The sequence below is a fragment of the Hoplias malabaricus genome, chromosome Y (genome assembly GCF_029633855.1).
Source record: "Hoplias malabaricus isolate fHopMal1 chromosome Y, fHopMal1.hap1, whole genome shotgun sequence".
NCBI lineage: Eukaryota > Metazoa > Chordata > Actinopteri > Characiformes > Erythrinidae > Hoplias > Hoplias malabaricus.
In genome coordinates this window covers 76,562,695-76,583,751 of record NC_089820.1, presented here as the reverse complement: position 1 = coordinate 76,583,751, position 21,057 = coordinate 76,562,695, and the positions used below count along the sequence as shown (strand labels likewise).

The following is a 21,057-nucleotide window of genomic DNA, read 5'->3' as shown; positions in this document are numbered from 1 at the left end:
CTGCTGGAGTTTTTAAACACTAGGCCTACCTGACCTACCTAGATTCTGTTGGCTGGATATTTTTGGTTGGAGGAGAATTCTTCCCAGTAAACAAGGAACGTCCCTAGACGTTCAAAATAGGTCTAAAAAAGTCTGTCCGTCAATGATATATTTTAAACGTCAATGGACGTCCAAAACGCGTTGTATACAAGTAATTTATTTCGGGACCAATTAATAACGTCAATGTACGTCCAAAATACGTCTAATATTCGTCTTTTCAATGTCTGTGTTTGGACGTCTTTTCAATTTTCATTTTCATCTTTAAGAGAACGTTGATTAGACGGCAGTCATTACGTTATTTCAACGTTGAATCAACGGCTAATTGTTTACCGGGTTAGCAGTGACACTGAGGCTTTGAAAAAACTCCATCAATCACTGCGGTTTCAGATCCACTCATACCAACAGAGGACACGTTATCATGCCACCTCCATGTCAGTGTCATCGTAGCGCTGACATTGATCCAACACCCAAGTTATACCTGCCCTATAGTGGTCCTGTGGTGGTCATGACCATTGAAGAACAAAGTGAAAGGAGCCAAATAAAGTGTGCAGAGCAACAGATAAGGCTCTAATCTGTATTTGCATAAGTACAGATTGCATCAGTATGGTAAGATATAAAATTAATGCAGAATATTAGTGTGTGATTTTGTGGATCATGCAGTGTATTGTAAGGTTATTTGCCAAGATATTTAGTCATACCTGTGACGAATTTCTGAATACTTTTTTTCAAGTGATGAATAACCGCTTTCATAACACTGTATGGGATATGGATTTTCCCCCATTTGTTTCATTTTAAGAACCTGAACAGAGGGTTTTATTTTTAAACACGTGACCGCTGCACAAACCAATCCAGAGGTACGAGGAAGTACCCTCATTCTGCAGCCGGCTTTCCATACAGTGAGTATATAGTGAGAATAATGTATATTTTAAGGGCAAAATGTCTCTATTTTACGCCACATTTCCGCTGAACGTGTTCTGACTCGTGCCCTGGTTGGTTTTCTGTCTTTAAATTTGTAGTTTGTAGCTTCTATTCCGTTAAGCGCATTAACATCAACGGGCAAAGCTAACTAGCATTCTGTTAGTGTTGTCCTCAAATTGCCTCCTTCTCCCTATATAGTGCACTGCAGGGGTCATAAAACCGTGTCGTGTTTATCCAAATATTATATTAAATATTAGATAAGGAGCCACACAGTTTATGGCTAAAAGCTGAAAGTTTCAAACTACGCACATTTTGCGTGTAGAAGCCGTTATTTCAAGACCTTAGTAGTACGCTATGAAGGGAGTGGGAAGACATTTGGGACCGAGCCCTCACTGTACTGCAGCCAGTCTGTGATACTAAGAACATACATATTTGTGTTTTTTGTACAACGTCGATTTAATGTTTTCGTTGTCTCATAGCATAATCAGAAACCCGTTGCATCTAATGAAAGCTTAATTATTTTAATTGTTTATTTAACGTTGGAGCGGGTTTTATATGTTGTTTTCACAGCTTGGTTTGAAATCTATGTAGGTAGATGTCTTTCAGAGTGGTGGGTGATATGGAAAATGAATAACATCACGATACTCCGATAATTTTTCACGTCTTTGATATGTTTACACAAACAAAATTAGTGGCAAACCTATAAGTACCATGTTCTTATTCTGTCAATAAACACAGTTAAACAGACCAAACTACAAGATCTGGCCCATTTTAAAAATCATAGTAATATTATTAATATAAGAAATTTGCACAATAAAATATGTGCACACTCTCAGTTCTTTTTTTTCTAGCTCCACTGATCATATAGGTACTTTTTATAGTTTTGCGGTTACATATGGCCGTACATTTATTGCTCTGCATGCTTTATTAGCCACCCAGTTCTTCATTTGTTCTGTTCTCATGAAACTACACAGGCCACAAAGACAAAAAAAAAACATACATTGATACTGTCTCTGATCTTATTGCTTTTGAAATAAACCCTCATATCTCCAAAGCTATAACTTATATCAGATTAAGTTAATTAGTGAGAGATTGTATTCATTTGTGCATCAAAGAATGAATTAATCGATGAATTCATCAATAAATATTTACATATTATAGGACAGTTATGTGCAAACATTTTTAAGTACTTTCATGTAAATTATAGTTGTAATTGTAATTTAGACAAAATTTAAAAAATGTAAAAAAAATTCCTGCTCTTTTTGTTGTTTATTTTAAGTGTGGCATAATTTTAAACATAAATATTTTATTTTTAAAAATAACCTAAAATTAAGTATTAATATGTTACATATTTTATCACTAAATAATCTAAACAAATACTCACATGAACTTTGTGATAAAGTATTATCCCCAAGAACAGAACAAATGGATGCACATGTTTTGCAGCTCTTATTTTTTTTAGTTGAATAAAATGACAATTTTCATTTTTAATACTAGGCATTAGTTAACATGAAATGACAAAAGAGCGGGGAGAATTTAGAAATTTTAATTACATTTATATGTTACATAAACACTTTTAAAACTTACAGGAAAAACAAAAATAAAGATACTAAGTTTTGTTCAGAAAGAAAAATCAAGAAGCATTTCTTTAGAACTGTACTCAGAAAACCTTAGAGAACATAAAGACTAAAGGAAATTGAAAAATGTGACCATTCAATGAGAAAGTGATCCCATAACCGAGTAGAGTAAACTGAGTGGTCAGATGTGTAGCTGTGTGTGAAATGTGTAGGTATGTGTCCTCCTGATACTATCTCCTAATTTCAGAGGTGAAGATGCTGTGGGTGCTGTCAGCTTTACTGGTGCTGTTTGGCAGCTTTGATGTGTGGTATTTCCTGAGGGGGGCGTGGGTCATTATAAGGTCAGCACTTCAGGAGCCAGTCAGAGATGTTCTGGCTGAACAGGTGACCCACAGCCGTGTGCTCCCTCAGGACCTGGACTTCATGGGCCACATGAACAACGCTCGCTACCTCAGAGAGTGTGATATGGGCAGGTACATGAAGACACTGGTTATATATATATATTTACACACTGTGACCTTCTATCCCTCACACAGCACTTCATTAGAAAACCAGCGTATTTCTGTAATAATCATGAACTCATTGACTGTTGTCAATGTCCATCTTTAATTATGTATTGCAAGTTTTACAAATACTTGTTATTCATAGCCAAAACCATGTGTAAATAATTTAAATAACTTTTTTGCCATATCATCCACCCCTAGGTTTGCCTTCTACACCCGTAATGGGATCTTCATGGCGGCTCAAAAGCTGAAGGCCACTATGGTCATTGGAGCATCCACTATCCGCTATCGTCGCTCTCTTGCGTTTGGGGAGGCCTTTGAGCTGCACAGTCGCATTGTGGCCTGGGACGAAAAGTCCTTCTATGTGGAGCAGCGCTTCGTGTCCAAGTCTGATGGCTTTATTTCTGCTGTGATGCTGTGCAGACAGAATGTCCTTCGTAGTTCCCCTGACAAGATTTTGGAGTTTCTCTGCAAGAGGAAGGTAAAATCAGATGTTCAGAGTTTGGAATTTGTCTAGGAATCTTATAAATTATTATTTTTTTATTTTATTATTATTATTATTTAATATATAAATTTACTTCTAACTCAATCACTTGTCCTGGCTGTTTGTCTTTAGGTGGAATGCCCTGATATCCCAGAGGACCTTCAGCAGTGGATCAAGTTCATCTCAGCCAGCAGTCAGGCACTCAGAGCTGAGAGTGGATTGGAGGAGAAAAACAAGTGATTTCAGATAGGGACTTTATTTTATTTATCCAAACACAATCCCCCTATTTCCCCTCTAGGTCTTATTTATGTGACGTGCGTGACCTTAAAAAAGAAAGAACGTATAATCTTGAAAAAGGGATTTCTAGTTCTGAATGTGTACACAGCTCAAAATGTGGAGTCATTCTTCAGCATACAAATATCTACAGTACTGTGCAGAAGTCAGAGACCACTCTTCATGTATCTAATTTTCAGTCAAAACACACTTTAAGTACTAGCTATTTCATTTTTCGAGAGACATTCATGAGGAGATTATAGTATAACCCACTTCTTTTAGAGAAGGAGAAGAATAAATGGAATGTCCAGCCAAGGGCAGAAGTCCAAGAGCGTAATGGCCCTCTTGCTCATAACTCAAGGCTCTGTTCGCTAAAGCGAATATATGTTGGCTAACAACAGACATGGGCTGTTAGTGTTTTCCTCTAGGCATGTTGAGATGTTTTTTGCTGATTTTGTGTGAGCAGCTCTTCATGGACAGAAAGATGGTGTGGCTGGGTTCACATGTTTCAGATGAAGCATGTGGTGGACTTCACACCCACAAACAGATAGGACTGCATGATATGGGACTTCAGGAAACTGAAAGAACTGGTAGGCCACAAAGTAACCATCAGTAACACTTCTTGATCCGTCAGGGTAAGGAAATGGACAAAAAAAAAAGATCATTTGCAAATTAAATAGAGAAGGTTTTAGTATTCTCAGAACAAAGGACTGACGGCCCTAGAACTCAGACCTCACCTCTACATCCTTGGATGTGTTTGGAAGCACCTTGAATCATGAGAAACAGAAATCACGATCACTTCCTACAGCTAAACTTTGAATATGTGGAAAGAAAACCCTGGAGAGCTGTTATAAATTTGAAAGCAGTTGATCTTAACTGAATGGAAAAACGTCTACTTTTTAGAGTATTTGAAATTTTTTTCCCCAAATTTCCTTTTTTTATTATTATTATTATTATTCTGAAGATGAAGAGTGGTCTCTGGACTGAATTTATACCTTTTATGTATTGATAGCATATTATCATGTGGAAATACACTACATTAATGCACTTTTAAGTTTTATCCTTTGGGCTCCATTATCATTTTTGTATTCTAGATGATGTTAATGGGGACAAAAGAGAATGGTTTTTGTAAAAAGGGAATATTTTATTTACTTTTAGGGACCTTGAAAAGCAAATGATTGCATGTGTGTGGTCCAGAGAGTCTGACCTAATATATAAAAGAACAAATATATATTTGACCAAGTATAAGTGAACAAAATGTATCATATACTTGAAATTAGCTTTGTTTCAAATGTGCACTGACTACTGATGACATGAAATTTTAATGTAAAAATGATCTTAGTCACTGTTAGTAAATATCAACAGGTACATATTTATAGATTGTGAAATCTGCTCCAGTATTGTGTTAAATTCACCTAGTGTTTTTGGATCTGAATCTTCCAAAGGGATGTCTGCTTGTTATTTATTCTGAGGAATTCTGTTTTTTTTTAATTATTATTATTACTTTATTTAAAGTATTTACAGCAAATAACTAAAATGAAGTTTGCGCACAAGATTTATTTGCATGGTGTTATTTAACTTACATCATTTGAAGTGAATTCCAAAATGATTATCAAAAGTCTGCACTTTCCAATAAAGTCATTTTTAATAAATTAATTTGTGAAAGTACTTGATTTAAAGTATAAAAGGTCCTCTAGCCTGACGTGCTGCAAATTTTTACTCAGGAAAAAACGTGTATCCCTTTCTATTATTTACCATTCCTACATTCAGCAACATTATCGACCACAGTTAGAATCTACAGTCTTTGCACCCTTGTTTAAATACTGCCATCTAGTGTCTGTAGTTTTCTAGGTCAGGGTTGTAACAACAGATAATTACTGTAAGGGAAATACATTATAAATGCCCAATAATAAACTGCAAACAAGCTAACAATATAGTCTTAAATAAGTTTGCTGCTCCTGAGTGAATTAGTAAATTACTGTTTAATTATCATATATTACCTCTTAATTATACAATGGCATTACATTTTGTTTAACTAAGAATTATCAACAATAATAAAAAAAAAACTGCAGGTTGTAAATAAATTTCATATTGAGGTGTTATCTCATAAAAATAAACAACTGTGTACAATTAAAGTAAGGAGACGCTTTACCTCATTAATAGGCCTCAGAATTTTGGGAAGTATTTTTTTTAATTGATTATTTAATGAGATTTTTTTTTAAACACATGGCCACGCCCACCGTCATGTTTCCTCCTCCTCCCTCATAAATAATTAATTGATTATAATAGGTGTTAAACAGTCATTTTTAAAACAATACACCGGATTGTTCATTTGATTTTCAGGGTGATGTTTTTCTCAAATTTTGACGCTCCCTTTCCAAGCGTTTGGCCTCCTGTCACGTGACTTTCGTTCTGCCAACAGCAGCAAAATAGTGAGAGAGTGTCTCTGTTAATGTAACCTTCACGAATATTACTTTGTAAACCAAACGATATTTATCTATAAAATCCATTACAACACTTTTATTTTTTTAGTTTTTATTTAAATCAAATTTCAGTTTCATTCGTGGCCCATCCCCTGTCACATGACCCTCCTTCTTCCAGCAGCAATAACAAACCCCTGGCAGCCCTCTCCTCTGCGGAGCTGTGTTTACAGTGAGTGTGGAGCTAACTCTAAAATGGCGCAGGCCGGAGTGTTCTTGGAGCATGACCAGTTTAACTGCTCCATTTGCCTGGACGTACTGAAGGACCCGGTCACGGTTCCGTGTGGACATAGCTACTGTAAAGGCTGCATTAAGGGCTACTGGGACCAGGACGAATATCTGGGGATTTACGGCTGTCCGCAGTGCCGCCAGAGCTTCGCCCCAAGGCCGGTCTTGGGCCGCAACACTATGCTGGCCGACGTGGTGGAGAAGCTAAAGAAAACGTCTCTCTGCGGTGGTTCGTCAGTCTCCGCGGCTCCTCCGCCTTCTCAGTCCGAGCCCGAGTGCACCGAGCCCGGTGACGTGCCGTGCGACGTGTGCCGGAAAAATAAAGCCTACAGGTCCTGCCTGGTTTGTCTGGCTTCGTTCTGCGAAACTCACCTAAAGCCCCACTATGAATCTCCGGCTTTCCAGAAGCACAAGCTGGTGACCCCTTCAGTCAAACTCCAGGAAAGTCTCTGTCCTCGACACGACAAGCTCCTGGAGGTGTTTTGTCGAACCGACCAATACTGCATCTGCTACCTGTGTCTGACAGACGAGCACAAAGGCCACGACACGGTCCTGGCCTCTGTAGAGATAACCGACAAGAAGGTAGGGTTCATAGAAGTGCTTAATTAACTAGCTTAAGTCTTTTCTACTCTGTTTATGTCTCGAAGGTTTCTAGTTTTAGATTTAGTTTGTGATGGGGTGTATATATATATATATATATATTCTAATAAAAGGAAGTTCTCCACTCTATTTCTGTGTTAGAAAGCTGATATCTAGTCCAGTCTGAAAGGTACAGTGCCTGGTAATTCGCACTATATGTTGTGTTTTTGTTGCTAAAGTTATTGAAAATGCTGGAAACTATTCTGAGGGGAAAAAAATGGGAGATATACCACAAAGCAGGATTTTTCAGATAACTCCCCACTCTCTCTCACTCCTTTTCTGATTCAGTTGGCTTGATATTTGGCTCAGGTTATCTGGCTGCACTGAGAAATCCTGCTTTATTGAATACAGATGTCAAAACAAAATGGCTGTTATTGATGTCCTATTTAAAAATGTACATGTACACTGCTGGTATTTAACAGAACGCCCTGGCTGAGATGCAGAGGAATTCCCAGCAGAGGATTCAGGAGAGAGAGAAGGAGCTGCAGGATCTGAGACAGGCCACTCAGTCTCTCACTGTGAGTAGGCCATTTAAACAGCTTCCCCCTGATAGATAGTAGGTTGTGATGTGTTTATCTTTAGGGTTTCTTTAATCATTCCTAATGTTTGTCCTTATCAGGTGCTTGTAGATTTGTTATCGTGTCTATGTAGTCTATATGGTTGAAATAAGTAATTCCGTACTGAACACACTGAGCAAACCAGATAACTCGCTTTTGATCTGCTTCATTGTTTCACATCCCAGGTTTCTCATCTGACCTGACTTCATAAGCTCATGGCATCAGGTCTTACATCTTTGGAGCACACTGACAGTTTGACTGAACGTTATAGAGATTTAAGATTTATTTCTAAAGAATGACAAATGTATTCAGGTTAACGTCATAAACATCTTCGTGTAGTAATCCAATATTGCCTTCAGAGAACAAGCACACATTTAAATTTGAAATGTAAGTTTATCTACATGAGACACAGCTAAAGTCTCCAGAGAGTTTCCCTTTAGAACTTGTGTGAACAGAAGCCAATACATAGTGGTTAAATACAGTGAAATTTACATAAACTATGACAGCTGGCAATGCTCAACATTTAGTTGTTTGTGAGGGAAGAAATTATGTTAGTGCACTTCGGACATGATTCTAGTGGGAAAATGTAAAATCCATGTCCTTAGTCACATCTGCACAAATGTGATTGAATGTAAACAGCAAAGCAAGGAAGTGTGTGCCCTGTTTAATTTGAATTTTGTAAGAATTGTATTATTGTACATGACTAAGAAATGAAGCAGCTGTTGGCTAAGAACATCTCCTGTTTCCAGGAGTTTCGTGGCCAGTGTGAAAGCGTAAAGGCTGCATGTGTTCATGACACAGTGCAACCAAAAGATTACAACGTTTTAAGTGTGAAAAGTGCCAGGACAGTTTTTTTCCTCATGTTATCAACATTCTGTTCCATCTGTCTCTTTGGCCAGCTCTCAGCGCAGGCGGCTGTCGATGAGTGCGAGCGGATCTTCACAGAGCTGGTGTGCTCTATAGAGCGGCGGCGCACTGAAGTGAAGGAGCTGATCCAAGCTCAGGAGAGGGAAGCTACAGGCCAGGCAGAGGAGCTCCTCCGGCAGCTGGAGCACGAGATCCGTGAACTGAAAAAACGAGACGCTGAGCTAGGGCAGCTCGTCCAAGCTGAGGACCATATCTCCTTCCTCCAGGTAGCACTGCTGACTCCTAGGTACAAGAGTATAACTTTAAGCTTAATGTTGAAAGGACTGGAGAAGACTTTCTGTTCAGAAACAGCTATTGGAAATATTTAAAAAATGTAAAATGTAGCCATTCCTGTATCCTTTGTAAACATGCTTATTCAGTTACATTAATATTGCTTGATTGTATTTATTAGCCTGTCTTTGGCTTGGTCAGCTATCAGGATTGATTGGCACCATAGGGATTCTGAATCTTACCAATGTAGAGTCTTTTAAATATATTTTGGGCCTCAGTACCATAGGCTGTGTTCATCTACGTATACACTCATTATAAGTGGGAAGTGTTGACTGAAACCTGTGGGGAACAGGGATAGAACATTTGCATCAATTTGTGTATTTTCCTTGCAGGTCTCTATATGTTTTTCCACTGGATGCTGTATATAATTATGCATGTTTTATGTTATTTATCTGTGCGTCTAGTATAGTCACTTCATGTGTAATCACTAATCTTGAGCCTCTTCCTATCTGCTTGATGTTCATGGTTAGAACTACAGGTCCGTGTGTACTCCACCTGTGAGTGTGGATGTCCCCAGCATCACCGTGGACCCTGGCTTTGGATGTGTAATGAGCGCAGTGTCAGAATTCCAGGCCCTGCTGGACGACGTGTGCCAAGGTGGATTTGTAAATATCTCAGAAAAAGGTGGGCATAAATATCAGTAACTGTAAACTGTACTGGTATGAGACTTGCTGCACAATCAAAGCAAAGAGAAAATCGATCAGATACCAAGCCACTGTCATCAGAAAATGCACCTTTGGGTATTGGATTGAACCCTTGTAACAAATCTGTTCTGAAAAAGCACACACTCTGACTAATGTGATGATGTGGAAGTTCTTCCTGTGCTAAAGTAGTGTTTGTGTAATTCGGGAAGGAAAGGTCTATTATGATTATAATCTTAAGTGATGTGCTTCGGTTAATAAGTGTTCATGTTAGGTTAATGTAAGAGCTCATAATAGTAATTCTTAGAGAAGGAATATCTGCTTGGTAATGGCTGGTACTCAAGGATGTTAAGTCCTGGTAATGGGACAGGGAAAGTCACGTTGTACCAACTTCATTATAAATTCAACAGCAAAAATTAAATAATATTATAGTAAGCACTATCCTCTTTTTGACTTGTTGACAGTGAGTGATGTCACCATTGTTCAGAATGTGAAACCAAAGGCAGACACAGAGCCAAACACAGGTGAGAGATGGTCAAATTACTATATGCATTGCTAATACTCTGCAGGTTGCAGTTGTAGGAATCCTTAAACAATAGACGGAAAATAAATTTGACAGTGATATCATAATAACAAAAGGCCATTTAATTAAGGTTCACTATGTATAATTATTATTTATCATTGGTCATTTTTAAATTCAGAAAGGAAACTATTAATATGACAAACTGATTTGAATATTTCTATCTTAATATAAAGCTATAATTAATGTGCAAAGATGAGCAGCTTCTAATTATTTCTAATTTTGACTAAATCCTTTATTGTACGGAAGACTCCCCGACAGGGATTTGTATGAATTATGAAGACTAAAATTGATGTTCATTTTAAAATTAATTTCTGTCACAGCTCTTCCTTCAGTGCCACCAGTTACTTTTCCAGTCAGCCCAGTTTTCCAGAGTTTTGGCGTCCAAAATGCATTTGGAGTCACGTCACCCGCCTTTACTGGCTTCACGTTCACATCATTCAGTGAGTGTAAACACTACGTTTGAATGAATTACCAATAGTTTATTGACACTAGTTTGTCCATGTTTTCGAAAAACATAGGGATCAGTAGCTCTGGTAACAGCTTCTTCTTTCCTGGAAAGTCTTTACACCAGATATTGGATATTTATTAAGATCAGACGCTGATATGAGATGATTATTTCTTAATCACAACCCACTCCAACACATCCAAATGATATTGGACAAAGCTGAATTATCTAAACAGGGTCTGTTTCATTTGAGCATAGCGTATCAAGATAGCTATTTACTATGCTTTAGTTTTTAACTTGTATTTTTCCTCTGACAAAGCAGTTCTGTCATGTTTTTTGAGCATTCTTTCTATTGTAATGATGTTGAAGAGAGTTACCATAATTACATGGATGCTTTATGATTCAATTTCCTAATGGTTGACATTAAGAAAATGGCCACCTTTTGTACTGAAAAGCTTAAAGAAAGAAATAATAAAAAAAAAAAAAATAAAAATCCGCCCATATTCAAGTTGCATCATCAAAGGTTTTTTCCCTGGTCTTTAAATGAAAGACAGAAGGGCTCTACTATAAAATGCAACATTTTTAGAATAGATTTAACTTTGCCTACATTTGTCATATTGTCTATATTTAAATTTTTTTTATTTATTAAAATTTTTTCTTTGTCGTCTTTCTACAGGTTCCAGGCCTCCAGGAGCTCGACTCAGAACCCAGCAGCGGAGGAGGCGGAGGTAGCCTCATTCCAGACCGGACCAAGACCTGACCAATATTTGGAATTAGTTTTATTTATGGTTAACTGTGCATGATTTAATAACCAAGTTTTATTTTTATTATTTTTTTATTTAAAGCACAGCTTATGCTTATTTCATTTGAAAACAAGAGACGGATATATTGCAGATGGTAGATATTAGTGTTTGTTATTTTAAAAACTCTATTAAAGAAGCTGTCCAAAGTTTTATTTTCATGGAACCATGCAACTGCTTGCTTCCTTTCAGTAGCATGACCCCATCAGTGAATTAGATTCTTTGCCACATTTAATGTATTTTTTTTTTTTTTTGCAAAGAGTTCAAAATATAATGTACAGTATTAAAGAGTCTTTATCCACACTGTAATTCTTTGACTGCTGTTGCCAAGATGTTCTTAGCAACCTAAACAAGCTTTTAAAAGTAATGTTGCTAAATTGCCATTTGTTCATAAAGTGTGTTTGAAGTGTCTGAATGTTTGTGAAATAATGTCTTACATAATGCGTTTTGACAAGAATGCCAAAAATACTTATTTTTCATAACATGGAAAATAAAGTGTTTTCCCATGGGGCCTCCTATTAATCTATCATCATTCATTCATTTTCTGAAACTGCTTCATTCGGTTCAGGTTTGCAATGAGTCCAGAGGAAGTCTCTCTCACACACACACACGTGGACAATTTCACACAGCCAATCCACCTACAAACATGAATTTATTGAATGCTGGGAAGAAACCCATGCCAACACAGGGAGAACACCCCAAGCTTCCCACAAACCAGGACACTGGTGCTATGAGACATTAACACTACATGTTACATCACCCTCTGTAATCTATTGGCACATTTTTATTGAAATAAACACACTGAGGATTCATTTACAGAATTATGAATCTTAAATCAGGCTTAACTTACAAACAAATCTAGAAAAATATGCAATGAAATGGGACTGTGGAGCATCTGCGAAGGAGCCTTAAGCAATAGAGGAGTTGGTGAATGGTGAAAAACCCTCACCATTGTTATATAGAGCAGTAGAACTGCATTCAATGGTTTAACAGACCCTCATTAAATTACTTTTTGGATGAGCCGGAGTGTCTTCCCCACAGTTTCTGTGCATATCATGCACTCATGCCTGAACACTCAAGTCCTCACAATGTAAAGCTAAGAGTAAAAGCAGTTGGCGCTGCAAAATGGACACAGTCCCTAGAAATACCCTTAATTTCATATTAAAAAATTTGGACTAGCAGGTGTCCACTTCCCTTTAGCCCCACACTGTACTCAGTGGTGAAAAAACATTCCTAGTCTCAGGTTGCAGTTAAACATTGCCAAGGTCAACCTGGAGCTAAAACAAACATTCCATCTCGGAGGATGGGAAGCTGTATGACCCTATTTTGAGGCGATCATATTTCAAACTGCTTCTTAAAGAAGCTTTAAAAGCAAGAGTTATGACTTTTACTGCAGATCAAGAACTAACTTTATTTATCAAAGCGTTTAGTTGTTGGCTCTTGGCTTGGACGCACATTTCTAGAAAAACCTGTTATAGACCCTTTAAAGAGACACTCCATTCAACAAGAAACATTTACCCAGCATTATATCTGGTGTAAACATGCTTGCTCACATCAACACAGGTGCCACAGTGGTTTCTAGCCTGAGAGTTTCTTGTTTAAAACAAAGAAAACCCCCTTCTGATTATGTATTTTGAAGGTAGGAGGAGCCTATTAAAAGTTACATTTGCACTGAGGTGACTTTTATTTTTTGAAAGATCATAATCCACCTCCTTCAAATCAACTACAGTGCTCAAAGATTAGAAATGACTTATAAGTAGGCTAACAAGCTAAGCTAAATTTAGCAATAATAATAATTAGCAAGGATCACCTTTAAAGCTCAGTTTGGCTCCTTTTCCTTGACAAACTACAGCCTGTAATTGTAGAAGTACAAAGTGTACTTATATGGTCAGTGGAGCTGATAAAGTAGCCAGGCAGTGTATCTAATCAACCTTTACTTTATCATTAAGCTTTTACAAATGTCTCTGAAGCGTGACATTAGCCAAGAGTGAAACATTTTTTATAGTATTTGATTTTCTGCAAGAAAGAGCCCATGGCAACTATAATCATCACAGTGAACAACAGAAGCCTGTTAGAGGAATTTAACAAAGGTTGTTAATATTGTTAATAATAAAGAATCTACGTGGACAATTATTAAAGTAATACTAAGTAAATTTTGATATTGTTGATCATGGGCTCCCCCTGATATTAAGCTTGAGTGCTCTTGTTAATTTTGACCCACATAAGAGCCACACACCTTCCATTACAAAAACGAGGCTTGTTGTCCACCAGAGCGGACTCCTTCCTTAACATTTCACTGTCATTTCTATGCAAAGCAGACCCATCCACCTGCTGCAGTTCCAGCCCTGTGGTGGTGGTGGTGTCCTTCCCCTGTCGTAATCATGCCTGTGATTGGCTGCTGTGAGCCATTTCCAGAGCAACCTGTATCACCTTTCGCCTGTACAGCTGTTTCCCACGCCCAGTGTGTACATAAAACCCCTATTGTCTCTCTCTCTCTCTCCCTCCCTCCCTCTCCTTCTCCCTTTTCCACTCTTATCTCTCTCGCCACACGCCAAAGTGCACTGAGTGAAAATGGCAGCTGCCGCCACGATCTCTGTAGATGAGGAGCAGTTTTGCTGCTCAGTGTGTCTGGAGATTCTCCGGGATCCAGTGACCATTCCCTGTGGTCACAGCTATTGTATGGACTGCATCAAAGGCTACTGGAAGAAAACAGAGCACAAGAGTGGCTACTGCTGCCCCCAATGCCGGAGAGGCTTCAGCCCTAGGCCCGTCCTGGCCAGAAACACCATGCTGGCAGAGCTGGTGGAAAAGCTAAGGCAGGCCGGGCTGAAGGTGGAACACACAGGGCCGGGAAAAGTGGCCGAAGTGGATTGTGACCTTTGCCCTGGGAGAAAACGGAAAGCCGTAAAGTCTTGTATGAAGTGCCTGGCCTCTTACTGCGAATCTCACCTCAAACAACATAATGAACGAGACCGGTCCAAAACTCACCGACTGACCGATGCCACCAGGCAGCTGCAGAAAAGAGTGTGTCCCCAGCACTGCCGGCTTTTTGAGTTCTACTGCCGCACCGACCAGCAGCTCATCTGCTGTCTTTGTACCACAGATGGACACAGTGGACATCACACTGTAACGGTCTTGGAGGAGAGGACTGAGAAGCAGGTGACCATTCAATACAGTTAGAGCATTTTATATTAAAATACATAATCATATATCCAGAAATGCTAGTCCAGACTGGTTCGTGGTCATGGTATTCATTTTATACGTTTACAGGGTTAACTCCCCTCCACCTGACAGACTGGGGTTCAGTTCCCACCTCAGACAGGAACAACGTACAACTGTCATTAATATAAAAATATATAGGTGGCTGAAAAATTGGAGTGACTGAAAATATTGACCCATATCCTGCTATATATTCCATTTTAGTGTTAGATCTCATGTTCCATAATAAAAGTCTCTTAAGTTGTTCAGAACATTGACAGTTTTACAAACATGAGGATTAAATTGAATCTGATTTTATGAAGTCGAGTACAGAGTGTTCACTTCCTGCTTTACCACAATCTGGGAGAGGTGGCAGGAAACTGACTGGACGCTATAAAACATAACCTGAAGTCGCTATAAACATGAATGACACAGCATATTCATTAAAGAGGAATAATAATTTAAAAAAACCTAAACCTGTCGAAATAATAACATTACCGATTTATCAGACAATACATGGAGAATATATTTCTCAGTAATTTTTGCTGGACACAATATTGCCCACTGTGTTTACTTTTGGGTTAGTTTACTTAAGAATGAACATCACCAGTATTTTAGCCACTCTTTTTGTTGTTTTCTAGCTTTCTCTGGTCTCTGTTTTCTGGAGTCATTATTTTGATTTGTTTGAAAACATTGGTTTAATTTTATATTATTTAATTAGGCTATTTGAACATTTTACATATTCAATATTCAATGTCACTGGGACCCTGAAAGGGCCAAAGAAGATGTGTACAGGTGTAGCTGCATTTTTAGGTTATTATAATGTTATTATATCAGTGGCATTAAAGGGTCTTAAAAAGATATAATATAGTAGATATAAGTAAGATATAAGATAAAAAATATAATGTACTGCACATTTTTAGGTTGAGTATATCAGCCACCAAAATGTCTATTTTGACAGATCTATTTACCCCAAAACATGTAGTGTTTGCTATGTCCCATATAACATTCATGCTAAAATTGACACCTACACCATGAGCTGTAGAGGTCAGAACATGTAATCATGTTTTAGTAAAAGCAGCATGCCACCTAGTCCTTGAGTGAAGATGGATTCTTCCCGCAGTTTAAGTGCAATGTGTGGTTGCAGAATTTTCACGCCCGCAGTGCATGATATCATCAAACAATTCAGGGAATTATGGGTAATATCTGTATGTTAGGTAAAGGACCAAAATACACCAATGACAGCCAAGTAAAGTCGTGTACCTGTACACACACACACACACACACACACACACACACACCAATCAGCCACAACGTTAAAATTACCTTACTTCAATTTTATTAATTGTCCATTTTATCAGCTCCATTAAGCGCACGTCATAGATCTACAATTACCAACTGTATTCCCTTTGTTACTCTACATGATTTGTAAGTCAGGACCCCCACAAAGCCAATACGATTTGGGTGGCGGATCATTCTCAGTGCTGTAGTCACTCTGGTGGCAATGTGTTGCACTGGTATGAGTGGATCAGACACAGCAGTGCTGCTAGAGTTTTTAAATCCCTCAGTGTCACTGCTGGATTGAGAACAGTTCACCAACAAAACATATCCATGTAAGTGTGTCTAGAACAGTGGCCTGTGAGTGGACCATAAAACTCTAGCAGCACTGATGTGTCTAATCCACTCATACAGACACAACAAACACTAACACACTGCACACAGTGCTGTAATTGTAGACTGTATGATCAGTGGAGATGATAAAATTGACAATGAGTGAAGAATATAAATAAGCAACTTTGTTTTTTGGTCAGCCAGTGTTTTTCATATACTGTTTAGAATTGGGATTTGTGCATTCGTCCAGTACAAGAAACTTAATAGCAGCTACGTATGAAAAAAAGGTCACCAAATGGTGAATGGAGAAACATGAAAGAATGTGATTTTGTTCATTGTGTTATACACAGGCTGGGTCACTTCATGTACTCTCGCATGCTACGGTTAACTTTACAAATCCTGTCTTATTACACAAAAACATAAATACACCATGAGAACAGAGAGTACGAGCCTCCAGACAAATGACAGTGTTGTTTAAGAAATGTCACCGGCTCTACAACAAAAATTGGGGTCACAGTATGGACAGCTCTGGAGCTACACAATGGTTTGCAGCACAAAAGAAATCAAAGTAAATTAAAAACCTATAGCTGACATTTGATTAAAGAAAAAGTTAGATAGAAAAGCAAATATACCCTTATCCTTATAACCTCAAACAGCTGGACACCTACTTAGGACCCTCTTTTTCAGCAGTATACTCCACTCTCCTGGTCACGCCAACTATAGAAGTATTTGATATTTACAAGGAGTGTCTAGACCTGTTTAGTCAAACACTAATCAGATTATCTAATTAAATAATACCTATAAGTATGAGGCTTGTTTAAAGCTGCATTCACTTGTAGTTCTATTTACACAAATTCAAAATGCTTTCAAAGCATTATGAATGACCTAAAAATCAGAGCTAGTTTGTCAAGTATTGTGTACAATCTGTGTGTGGAACGTAGATGATGAGGGTTAATATGTTGTGGCAACGTGTAAAGCATTGTTCATGTTACTCCCAAAACAGAGGCAGTTAGAAGAGGCTTTCAGAAGAGCAAAACTGCGGGGCAAGGAGAAAGAGAAGGAGATTCGAAATATCATGAAGTACCTTAAGGTAAATGCTTTGAAATGGTGGATAACAACCCCCTCCATGCTCTTCTTAACAGGTTCAGTTGGCTGTGTTTATGCTAGACAAGGAATCAGGAGAAGAACCATGGTTGTATGTCTGCTTTTAAAATGCAAAATTCCAAAGAATGTCTCAAAAACACAGAATCAGACAGCTGGGGTTTCTTACCTCACAAAATGAAGGAACCAGTCCCATCAACAAAATGGTGGGGCTTTTGAGTTGTGGGCGAGTGACGGAGGGGTGGGTGGAGACAGAGGCGGGGATTAACTGTGTTCACAGATCTGTGCATACTGAATAAATGTAAAGATAAAGGTGTAAAGCATTATGGGATTTTACATATGTATATTTGGTTAACAGAAGAGTTCAATTAAGCAGAGAGGGGTTTAATTGATGACCATTACTTGCAAGGACCCAGTGTTATTGATGAAGCTCACCAAATTCCATGAAGCACTACATCTGAGAGTAGTAATAGTGTCAGTGGGGACAGAGTTTCACCAAGTTTAACTGTATCCCCAACACACTTGACCTAGATTATCAGCTAATTATGAAGCCTTACTTTGTTAAACGTGAGTGAGAATCCAGTTCCACAAGGTGCTGCAGATCTAAACACCAGTCCATATGAAAATGTATACAGCAGAAGTATTACTCGAAGTCAGTTTAATTAAGTTCCACTTACTTTTTTTGGACATCATTTTCATGTAATAATGATCAAGGTTTTCAAATTTGCCGATGACTCCTCAGTCCACATATTTCATGTGTTTAGAGCAGAGACATGCAGCACAAGATTTGGGGGACGGTCCCAATGTATCCTTTGCTTCCTTCAACCACTCTAAATTCATTGCGCATGTACGGTAACAGAGCAAAACAAACACTAAACTCTCTTTGAAACAGCTCCTCCATTTCCGTACAGTAATTAAATTTTCATGCCATAGCCGCGAAAGCATAAGCTTTTCCGCCGACATCACCACCCACCCTCATTAGACTGTTCCATTTCAGAGCTCTGTTGGCTCCTCAGAAGAAGTCTTCAAAGCACTGTCCTACAGAGGACCCATCCTTCTGAAGCTGCGTGCAGCTAGGCTTGAGACACAGCCATATTTTACTGCGGTGCATAGTGGTTTCTTCTCTTTCAATGACACGCACTTTGTATTTATAGTGCCCCCAGCTGGAGAAACAAAGTGCCTATAGATTTTATAGCTTATGCAATATGCAATATTATGCAAAACATTTGCAAACTTTGCAAAACAAAGACACGAACAATATGTACACCGACTGGGTCTTAACACCTTATTTTTCACATCTGTCTCCGATCAGCGGTCTGGCCAAGCTGTGGAAGAGGACAGTGAAAAGATCTTCATAAAAATCAAGCGCTCAGTTGAGAGGAGACACTGCGAGGTGAAGGAGCTGGTCCGTGCGGAGGAGAGGGAGGCGCTGGCCCAGGCGGAAGGGCTGCTGGAGAGCCTGGAGCAGCAGATAGAAGATCAGAGGAGGAGGGAGAATGAACTGGAGCAGCTTTCACATAGCGATGATCATATCCATTTCCTACAGGTAACTGCAACTAGGTTATTGAAAAGTTCACAGCTCAAGTTCCCCCTGCTGGAGGCCATTTTCTAGCAGATAAAAACATATTCCGGATAATGAAAGGACGAAGGAAAGGGGGGTGTCAGACCTACAACATGTATTCATTTCTAGTTAAGATCCCAGGCTGCATACGTAGAGGTGTACATCATGGTTCAAGCTGAAGGCCTTTTCAGTCAGGCCACTGTACCATTAGCCAGTGTCTCAACAAGTGTCCGTCTGTCTCCTGCAGAAAAGCAGAGTCCTGTGTGCTCCTGCTGAGCTTGAGGAACCTCCTTATGTTGATGTCCATCCTTACTTCACCCTGCTGATCCTGAGAAGAGCCCTCACCGAGCTGAGGGAGCGAATAAACGACATGTGCGACAGGGAGTTGTCCAAGATCTCTGATTTGAGTGAGTTTAGCCATTGGTCAATTAGAACAAGACTTTCAATTCTGGATGCATCTTGGTGTTTTTACTCAAACCAGGATTCCTCAGATTATTCTAATATAGCTGCCATTTAAAGGAACATGAAGTAAGATTTGGTATTTCTGCTCCTGGGCTCCCCCTACAACCATAAAGTGTACTTCACCGTTTCCTACCCTCTTCCAAAAGTTACATAATGGAACTTTAGCAGTGCTGAGCCCAGAGTAGCAACAACAGAGGGTTTATTGTCCATATTATAGATCAGTGAAGCATCTCAGAAATTCTGAAGCTGTAACTAAGGTAAATATACTATGGATTGTTGCTTTAAGAACCTTTTACACTATGCTCCTTGAAGAAATTTTGGTCAATTTTGGCACATTTTCAAGCCAAGAAATGTTAAGTGCTAAAGAACAGAATAGTTAAAGAAAAAAAATATATATATATTAAAGATGAGCCTCTGAGAAATCCTGCTGTCTGTGACATATCCAAGATGTTTTCATTTGCATAAGTATATTTCACTGTAAATATGGCTGATAATCATGTCCTCTGCTTATAGTTAAAGATGAGCACAGCGAGTCAGATGAGACCCTGAGTTCTCCCACACAAACTGAAATAGGTACCGCACACTACACATGCCCTAAGGCAGATAGCCCACAATCTGATCTGGACTTTTGGTATGTAAGAATACCCAAGAAACTAACCTGAGCTATTATTTCTATTGGATGCTTTTCAGCTCCTCCTGCAAAAAGCGTGGATCAATCCCGAGGCGAGCCAAACACAAGGGCCAACTTTCTGCAGTGTAAGCATATTCACAATTACCATCTCTTCAAAGCCATCATTATTAAAAGCTGTATGAGGTAATGAGGTGTTCACAGCCATGAAGTAACTTCAGAGTACAGTTCACCTAATGAGTCTATTAACAGAGTAAGAGGCCCAATGCCAGGGTTGTACTGAGGGTCATCCTCACAGCTAAAGAAGCAGAATACAGGCAACAAAGGCCTTGACTGCTTATATAAATCTGGGGAATACTTCTAACTTAATTGGGTTTCGTTCTTTAATTTGCAGACTGCTGTGATGTGACGCTGGATCCGAATACGGCCAACTCCCAGCTCTGCTTGTCTGAGGGGAACAAGAAGGTCAGCATGGGTTATGAATCACAGCAGTACCCAGAACACCCCGACAGGTTCAGCAGCTGGCCCCAGGTACTGGGCAAAGACGGCTTCTCAGAACGCAGCTACTGGGAAGTAGAATGGGCCGGAAACAGTGGAATCGCTATCGGAGTTTCCTATAAAGGGATTATCAGGCACAGTGGAAGCACGGACGGAAAACTAGGCTGCAATTCCAAATCCTGGAGTTTGGACCTCTCGGGTGGACTATGCACATTTCAGCACAATAAAAGCAAGACTGAGATACCCACTCCTATTTCACCAAGGATAGGAGTTTATCTGGACCACAAGGGAGGGATTTTGGCATTCTACTGTGTCTCACCAAGAGGGGACTCCATGACCCTGCTCCACAAGGTACAAACCACATTCTCCCAGCCACTCTACCCTGGATTTTGGGTAGGAGCAGGTTCAACCCTGAAACTGTGCCCCATCTTAAACTTCTCCGCTTAGAGAGAGAGGATATGCAGCCTCTACGGTTAAGCAGAGGACAGTCTGAACACTGTATTTACATAGATTTACATGGCCTGGAAGTATAGGAACTGGTACAGGAACATCAGCTAGAGATGTAACAAATATTTGTATAATTTCTGAAAGAATTCTATATTCATATTAAATTATATAAATTTGTATACGTAAT

The 21,057-nt window shown here is 39.0% G+C and overlaps 2 protein-coding genes across 3 annotated transcripts; both read left to right on the top strand.

Annotated features, from left to right (window-relative positions):
- Window positions 1-814: 814 nt before the first annotated feature.
- LOC136677590 (protein THEM6-like) lies at window positions 815-5,354 on the top strand. Of its 2 annotated transcripts, XM_066655150.1 has the most exons (4): window positions 815-935; window positions 2,782-3,007; window positions 3,239-3,518; window positions 3,654-5,354. In XM_066655150.1, the coding sequence occupies exons 2-4, from the start codon at window positions 2,790-2,792 to the stop codon at window positions 3,759-3,761; spliced, it is 606 nt and encodes a 201-aa protein (XP_066511247.1). In that variant the 5' UTR covers window positions 815-935; window positions 2,782-2,789; the 3' UTR covers window positions 3,762-5,354. The 2 variants fall into 2 exon arrangements, with proteins under 2 accessions (XP_066511247.1, XP_066511248.1); XM_066655151.1 differs by lacking the exon at window positions 815-935 and having other exon boundaries at window positions 2,761-3,007.
- A 1,025-nt stretch (window positions 5,355-6,379) lies between these two features.
- Window positions 6,380-20,963, top strand: LOC136678532 (E3 ubiquitin/ISG15 ligase TRIM25-like). The gene is made up of 14 exons (XM_066656580.1): window positions 6,380-7,084; window positions 7,564-7,659; window positions 8,598-8,831; window positions 9,366-9,519; window positions 10,001-10,060; window positions 10,440-10,559; window positions 11,241-11,292; window positions 13,929-14,523; window positions 17,177-17,263; window positions 18,587-18,820; window positions 19,083-19,242; window positions 19,811-19,870; window positions 19,988-20,053; window positions 20,320-20,963. The coding sequence occupies exons 1-14, from the start codon at window positions 6,470-6,472 to the stop codon at window positions 20,868-20,870; spliced, it is 3,084 nt and encodes a 1,027-aa protein (XP_066512677.1). The 5' UTR covers window positions 6,380-6,469; the 3' UTR covers window positions 20,871-20,963.
- Window positions 20,964-21,057: the final 94 nt, after the last annotated feature.